The sequence below is a fragment of the Otolemur garnettii genome, unplaced genomic scaffold (genome assembly GCF_000181295.1).
Source record: "Otolemur garnettii isolate 467f Iridium unplaced genomic scaffold, OtoGar3 scaffold00019, whole genome shotgun sequence".
NCBI classification, from domain to species: domain Eukaryota; kingdom Metazoa; phylum Chordata; class Mammalia; order Primates; family Galagidae; genus Otolemur; species Otolemur garnettii.
This window is the reverse complement of record NW_003852414.1, coordinates 19,006,759-19,015,201: the sequence shown is the minus strand read 5'-3', so window position 1 is coordinate 19,015,201 and position 8,443 is coordinate 19,006,759. Positions and strand designations below refer to the sequence as shown.

General features: G+C 42.3%; 1 protein-coding gene across 4 annotated transcripts in view; it reads left to right on the top strand.

Moving 5' to 3' along the window:
- The window catches only part of OPTN (optineurin), a 41,252-nt gene that overhangs the window by 8,126 nt on the left and 24,683 nt on the right, over positions 1–8,443 (top strand). For all 4 annotated transcript variants that reach the window (XM_023511372.1, XM_023511373.1, XM_012803342.2 and 1 more), the window contains exons 4-6: positions 3,025–3,207; positions 5,410–5,483; positions 7,611–7,745. In XM_023511372.1, the coding sequence (XP_023367140.1) occupies positions 3,025–3,207; positions 5,410–5,483; positions 7,611–7,745 (392 nt within the window). The remainder of the gene's footprint in view (positions 1–3,024; positions 3,208–5,409; positions 5,484–7,610; positions 7,746–8,443) is intronic.

Here is an 8,443-nt window from a genome sequence, read left to right as displayed (position 1 = left end):
AAAAAAAAAAATGTGCTATTGACCTTGTCCTTTCTCTCAGTCTGAAATAGAGATTATTCACTTTGTTTTCCTTTCAAAACATAGTTTGGCAAATGTCATGTGGTAGCAGGCTGTAGGGTTGCCACAGACAAAGAGGGAAATAAATGTATTTTTCTTGACCCAAAGAAACTGGAAAATGTGCTCATACCTGGGGATGGATGTCACAGATGTTAGTGGAAAAAATCAACCAGAACACATTTGAAATGCTGACTGATATTCCAAAGCCCACGGGGTGTAGTTCCTTTAGGTGGATGTATCCTGTGCATTCTCTTCCATACCTGGCACTTAACCTTCTCAAGGATGGAGCGCTGGGTTAGTTGAGGGAGGATTTATTCTGGATATCAGTAATTTTTCTTGAGACTCTACCTTGAACTTTGCTGATCTCTGATTTCTTGGATTTCTAAATAATGGGAAAGGGGGGATAGAAAAATCAAAAGCATGAAAAACTGTTTAGAAAAATACTACGTTCGTGTCAGTGATCAACTTCAGCTCAAGAGACAAAGCATTCTGCATGAATAAATTTATTCTTGTATTGGAAGTGTTTTATTGTTGGTAAGATTCATCATGTTTGATCCTTTAACTTGTCTTTCAGTTCAGAGAGTAGTAAGTCACATGTTTTGGGGGAGAAATCTCTCTCATTATCTAAACATTTTTAAGGCAGAATTCTCTGAAGAAATGATCACCTGGGATTGTGAATAATTTTCTGCTCTCTAGAAGAAATACCTTTTGTAGCTTTTGGGATGTGGGCTGATAGTGGCTCAGCCTGCTTGGCCGTCATGTTGAAGCTGAGAACAGAGCTTCCAGAAGCAGTCTGTGTTTGGGAGCAGGCTGCCTTTGGGTTTTCCTAGAAGGTCCCAGAATTGGAAAAAGTTGAGATTAGCAGACTCTAAGACAGCTGCTTTCAAGGCAGATGATCAGTGAAAACCAGCTACCCAGCTACTCAGAAAGGAGGTAGAGCCTTGGAAAAGACAGATGCTGATGGCTCTTTAAAAGCCTTGGCCACAGGCTTGCTTTCACTACAGTGAATTCCCCAGGCCCTCCCTTTTGCCTCCCTGCCTCTCCTTTAATTTTTGTTTTATTTAGGCCCTTGTCTTCCTGAGTTGGGAAAGCCTTCAGGCCTCTGAGACTTTGTTCACTCTTGCCATCCCATCCTTGCTGCTGTTTGACACAGGAGTGTCATCTTGAGTGTGTCCTGGGCCTCACAGGGAAGGGAGTTCCCAGCACGCTGCCCTTGAGCCTCAGGCTGTGGCATTCAGCATTGGTGGTCCTGGCCACTTTCACCGATTAAGCATTGTAATGACCCTAGAGAGCACTGGCTGACTTGGGATTGTACAGACAGCCCGCAGTCTGAGATGGCATACCACGCGGGGCACCTTTTAGGACAGTGGCATAAAGAGATTATGCAGGTAACTGAAAAGACAGAGAAGTTCTGCTTTGCATAGGTCAATGGTAAGTGCCCCCCAAACAGTAAAACATAATGGCTATGGAGCAGAGCTCAGAGGTGAACTATGGGAACAGTCCGGGAAAGAAAAGTAGAGCAGTAAAACGAAGGGAAATTTAAAGAGCCATCGGAAGATGTGTTTATGGTCAAATAAGTGCATTCATGATTTCCCAAAGATAAGGAAGAGATCCTCACAGGCATGAAGAGGAAAACTAACCTAATAATGTGAGATTCTGATGTCATGGCCTTATGTTCCTGGTCCTCAGACACTTGTTTAAAACTCTATTGCCTCCCCTTATGCCAAGGTGTTATTTAAACTCGTTCTATAAAATGTCTTTGGACAGGTCACCAGGCAAATGTGATTTCTAGCAAGGCGTAGCCTTGCCTTTACCTGTGTATTTCCTGGTTCTGGGCTCAGCTGTACCTGTCCTTTTATTGTTTTCCTTGCTTTAAATGTATGTTTCTTTGGCTTGAGTCACTCAGTACTAAGAGAGATCGTGCAGACCTTTCACCTTCCCCCCGCAGACCTGACTTGAGTTTCACAATGAGTTGCTTTTCTCTGAGGCAGGCAGTAGTTTCCTGGCAAGGGACTGCTCTGCTCCCCGTGAAGGAAGAGCAACATCCCTATGGTGTACGGGTACATCATGTTGCAAGTTAATGCCTGTGTATTCAGAGACCTTGTGGTGCCGCATCTTTTTTCCTAACCCAAGAAAACTGAAGCCAGGAACTGACAGGAATCTACGTCAGGTGACACACTCAGTGATTAGCAGTGTATGGCCTCGCTCTGTCCTCCCTCCTCCCAAGTGAAAACACTGCACCTAAACAGGGTCATTCTGTTATGACACTGTCAGAGTCAGTTTGCAACAGGGTGAACAGAACGCTAGTGAAATATTAACACTTCTTGCTAATCTTTATATTGGCCCAAATTTAATTTTTAGTCTTTGGTACCAGCTTCTGAATTTTAAACTTTTGTATTTCTCACTAGAGGTACTTGTAGCAACCTTAAAACACCAGCATAGAGTATTTTAGCTGCCAGCCTCTATAATGGAGGCCTTTAGACCTTTCATTATGTTTTGCTGTTGCTGGACCAATTAATGTCCTTGATGCTTTGGCTTCTAAACAGATATGACAAGTATAAGGACAGTAGGTCTGGGTGGTGATTTGGGGGGCAGGGGATAATACAAGAGATTGGGTGATGGCAACTTTTTATCTTTTCTAAAATTTTGAACTACAGTTTATGAGTCTACCTTTGCCAAAGTCTAGCTGGGTATTTTCATAATATCAGATTATTCCAGTGTGTTGGAGAAGACTTACTTTCTTGTCCTGAAGTTATTTTTAAATTCTTTTATTTGAATAAGCTAATGTAAAAATTACCAATTTAATGCTACATGAAAATAGTGAAGTAAGAGCTGGAATTTTCTACCGTAAGGCATACATAGGGGACAAAGACACTGATCTTGTCCATGGGGGTAGGGGGCAGTCCAGTTTGATGGGTGGGTCCTTAGTTTGACTTGTTAATTTGCTTTACTCTCTGTCATTTCCAGGACCCCACTGATGGCTCCAGGCTTCCCAAGGCAGAAGCAGAGCAGGAGATGGAGCAGCTGAAGACGCAGGTGGCCCGCCTGCAAGCCGAGAAGGCTGACCTGCTGGGCATTGTGTCCGAACTGCAGCTCAAGCTGAACTCCAGTGGCCCCACGGAAGACTCCTTTGTTGAAATTAGGATGGCTGTAAGATTTTTGTTTTTATTTTAACTACAAAGCTTCACCTGGGCACATGAAACAAATATTTTTTTCTAATCAACACAGGGAAACCAAATAATGAGGACATTTCAGTGTAGTATAAATTGGCTCTTATTTTTTGTGTTACATCATGTTCGTAAGTGTTCTCATGAAGAAATGGGAAAATATTAATTACCTTTTATGACAAGGGGAGTCATTTTTTTTTCTCTCCAGTATTTAAATAGGACATTTTTGCAACTGACCTAAAAATCAAACAAAACATAAACATGAACTTTCTGTCATTTTTCAGCCCAGGCCTCAAAAGGTACATTTGGAAGTTCACTTAGGTGAGCAGAATTGCAGTCAAAAGCAATAAACAAATGTATTTTGAACACTTTTTAATGACAGAATACTCTTTTCAAACAAAATCTTTTGAGGAACCATGGCATATTACCAATAGAAGAGGAGAAAAGAGAGCAGAGCAGCCCTGGGTGTGGGCTGGGAGAGTTTGGCTTCTTCCTCCTGACAGCAGCACTCAGGAACCCCAGAGAGCTGAGGTTGAAGCTAGCACTGTCAAACTCAGGTTTCCCTGCAGCCCACAACCATGGGAGCTAAGTGTGTGTGTGTGGTGGGGGAGGCGGGAGGGGGGTGTCACACCTGTCACAGCGGTTATTAAACTATATCAAGAAGAGCAAAGACACACCATCTAGGGGCCTCTTTGTCATTGCTGCTACCAAAGATCCGGTGGTGGGGAGAAAAACACACCAGAATAAAGTCTTTTGTGAGATTAGTCAGAGTTTTCTGATACAGGAAAAGACGTTAATTGTGTCCTTGAATGAGAAAAATCTTCTTTGTAGATAAGTCAGGAGGAGTAAGGAGCAACTGGCAAAAAAAACTAAACTGCTGGCTGTATCTGAACCCTTATTGGCAAGTGCCTTTCTCACTTTTGGATTCATTTGCTGCACCAAAGAGTAACTGAGTTGGAAAATGCCGTCATACTGCCTTACGCATTTTAGATGTGTTCATAGCACTGAAATCAGGAGGATTAAAATACCAGTTGAAACGCATATTTTGTCAGAGTTCCCTTTCTGCAAGTGACTGGAGATAACCCAAACAGAAGTCTAATCAAAGAACTTTGGCCTGCAAATACCTGATAAAATTCAGGAAACCCAAACAGCATATCAGGAGTTTCCCAATGAGGCTGCTGCTGTCAGGATGTGTGGTTAGCATGAGATTCTCCCTCACAGATGAGTGACCATTATTTCTAGTATAAGCAAATTTGCTTGTTTTGCTTTGGTGAACTGGAAAAACACTGCCCAAGATTTAGGGAGAGTGTATCAAAAATTATCTAGACTCTCCAATGGCCCTTAGCAGGAAAAAAATATCTAGAATCATCTCTGTGCATTTTTGGAGATATTTCCCGTGAGCTTACTAGAATATAAATGCCTTTCAAATCCTGTAAATGTTAGCTTTCGTCTTCTTGGTCCCTAATTGGCCTATGATGCATACAGATTTCTAATGGGAGCTGCCTTTGCAAAGACAGTGCTTTTGAGTCTTATCTATAGAAAGCTGCCTCTTTTTTAACTTGGCTTCATCTTACATTTTGAAGGACTGTACAAGGAAGGTATATGGAGCTGTCACTAACTCTGCATGGCTTTGACCTTGAGAAAGTGGGTACTGCCAAGGAGAGGGACTAGGAGATAAGCTTTCATGTTCATGGAGTCAGGTTGAACGTTAGAGAGAGGAGACTGACCTTCATGCCTTAGCCTAGATATTTATACTCATGTCAGGGTTTGTAGGGTGAGGGAAGAGTACATTCCCATCCCATGTTAGTAACCCAATTTAAACATTTCACATTTAAAGGCAGGGTAGCCTCCTTGGTTTGCATGTCATCAAAATTCTTTTTTTTTTTTCATTAAATCATAGCTGTGCACAGTAATGCAATCACAGGGTACAGTGTGGTGTTTTCATATACAATTTGAAATATTTTCATCAAATTGGTTAATGTAGCCTTCGTGTCATTTTCCTAGTTATTGTGTTAAGACATTCATACTCTGCTTTTAGAAAGATTCACTTGTACCCTTGTAAGATAAACCATAGAGGTGACCCCACCAGTCATCAAAATTCGTAATCTTTTGTCTTTTTTTTTTTTAACATAGAACCTAGCTTGCAGACATATTGTGTTAAATCCCTTTCATTTCTGCTTTACAGGAAGGAGAAGCAGATGGATCGGTAAAAGAAATCAAGAATAGTTCTGGGCCCATAAGAACAGACTCCACCGTCACGTACGTGAGGACGACAGAGGTGGCAGGCAGGCAGGCAGACTGGGCAGTCTTGTCACTTTGAGCTCTTTCTGGGAGTCATATGCTTAAAAAGCAATTTATTGGTTTATACCAGGACCTTTCAAGAATATTCAGTTTGAAAGTATTTAATGTTGCAGCCAAAACTGGCAGAGATGAATAGTGTTCAGTACCCAGTTGACTAACCAGCACTGACCATAGTGGTGTATCACCTCTAACAGAAAACAGGGGAAAACTAAGTGGTTCTCCATCAAATCAGCTGTTTGTTCTTCCTCAGACGAGTTGTGTTTGCTCACTGATTGCCCAGTGTGCGTCACCTGGCAGGCTGCCCAGCTCCCATCAGTGAGATGCTTCTGTTTTCTCTCCCCTCTTCCTTCCCAGTTACCAGCCAGGGGGGCCAGTGCTGGATCATCTTTTGTAACATGGCCAATACTCTCAGTCTCTGTGGGTGGTGCATGAAAGTGCCCAGGTATATTATCTGTGGAGTCTCCAGTTTACCTGTCCCAGGTGGATGTTAGGGAACAGACATCTGAAATAGTGGGAGGGCCTCTGTGAGGGCCTGAAGCACTTGGGTCTTGCAGGTAGCGCTCACCCCAGGAGGCTGCTGGCTCATCCTCTGTCAGCTGTACTGCCCTGCTAGTCCACATAGGAGACAGTTATCTCGGGGATCTCTCAGGGATCTCTTCCCTATAGACTTTTAAAACCTTTTCTCTATATCATGATGAATGTATGTAGAGAGTGATTTATAAAATGTAGGGAAGAAATTGTTTCATTTATGTTCCTAAGCTCTTATATAAGGGAGAAAATAAATATTAGATAATGTGTTCTGTCATCAAACCAGGCAGTTGGCATAAGTGAAAGTAATTCCCTTTTTTTAGTTAAAAATTCCAACTTTTTTCCAAATTGCTTTTTTTTTTAAATATCAAAAGACTTTCCTGGAAGTAACAGGAAGGAGAAAGTGCTGTCTGAAGTTTTTAAGCCACTTCCTCCTCATTCATATTCATATGCAAAGACTACTTCCCTCTTGAAGCCACACTGCTATTTTTTTTTGGTTTGTTTTGTTTTTTTTGAGACCGAGCCTCAAGCTGTCCCCCTGGGTAGAGAGCTGTGGCATCACAGCTCACAGCAACCTCCAACTCCTGGGCTCAAGCGAGTCTCCTGCCTCTGCCTCCCAAGTAACTGGGACCACAGGCGCCCGCCACAACGCCCAGCTATTTTTTGGTTGCAGCCATCACTGTTGTTTTAGAAGGCCCGGGCTGGATTCAAACCCACCACCTTAGGTGTATGTGGCTGGCGCCTTAGCCACTTGAGCCACAGGTGCCGAGCCCACACTGCTATTTTTAAAATAATAACAAGTCTATATATACCCTGTTTGTGAGTATTGTAAGGAGTCTGGAGTGATTTCTAGGTTTGGAATTCAATCTTTAGAGTCCTGGTGACCAGCCTACTGGGTACTTACTAGATATGAGAACTTGAGTAGGTGACTGACAGGAGTCACTGCCATTACCATCATCATAGCCCTCCTTAATGTCACTACTAGGAGTGATGGCTGTGGTTTTGTTTGTCTCTGACATGTCTCTTGATTTAATCATATTTTAGTATTGAGAGAAATATTTGACACACCAACAGTGCCTGCATTACTCTGCTCTAATTAGTCAAAATCAGAAATGAGAAAAGTTTTCTTCTCTTGACTTGAGACTGCTGGTTTCTGTGAAGCTGGGAAAGGCCAGTGGTCTGGACACGTGTGCCTGCATATGTGTACTGTCCTGGTGAGACTAGATCTTGGGAAGCCTGGCACCAGCACCAGGGCTGCCCGTGGTGAGTGATTCCTGTGGGTCTGGTTTGTATGGTGACTGCTTGGAGGAAGTAAGTCCTTGCAGTGGAAGGCCAGCCTTTCTACAGCCTCACTGTGATTCCCACTTGCCCTGTAGGGCGCGAGGGACCTGGGACCCCAGTCAGTGGATGAGAATTAATTGGAGAATGTTCTAGAAAGGAGTTCCTTTTAGCTGGCTTTAGTTATATTGGGCTACTCTATTTTAAGGCTTTGATATTTTTATTTTCTGATAGAAAAAACCTTTTAACCTTTATGAACATGGCATTGTCTTAATGTAGGAGCAGATCTGAAGAAGGAGCCAAGAATTACTTGGAATTTGAGGAATTAACTGTGAGCCAGCTCCTGCTTTGCCTAAGGGAAGGAAACCAGAAGGTGGAGAGACTCGAACTTGCACTCAAGGAAGCCCAAAAAAGGTACAGAATGGGTTAACTTGAATATGCATTTTTTGAGTTTTTGTTAACAGCTTTACTGAAATATGATTAAGACCTCATACAAGTCACCCATTTAAAATGTACCTTTCAGTCATCTTTAGAATATTCACAGGGCTGTACAACCATTATTACTGCAATATAATTTTAGAACATGGTTCCCTCAAATAAAGAAACCCAATATCCATAACACTCACTGCGCCCTCTTCCCAGCAGTGTATACTCCCTGTCTCTATCCATCTGCCCACTCTGGATATTTCAGATAAATGTGTCCTACAGTACGTGTACTTTGTGACAGGCTGCTTTCACTTAGCATAAGGCTTTTGGGATTCATCCACAGTGTGGCTTGTATCAGTCCTATGTTCCTTTCTGTTGCCAAATAATATCCATCATCTGGGTATACAACGTTGTTTATCTGTTCATCAGTTGGTAAAGATTTGGGTCATTGCCACTTTTTGCTCATGATGAATAACGCTGCTAGGAACATCTTGTATAAGTTTTTGTTTGGATGTTTTTTTTTAATTCTCTGGGGTTCCTTAGCTAAAGGTGGAATTGCGGGGTCACACAGTAACTTTATGTTTGCTATTTTGAGGAACTGCCAAACCATTTTCCAGAGCAGCTGCACCAGTGTGCAATCCCACCAGTGGGATTTGTGTTCCACGTCCATTTCTTTTTTTTTTTTT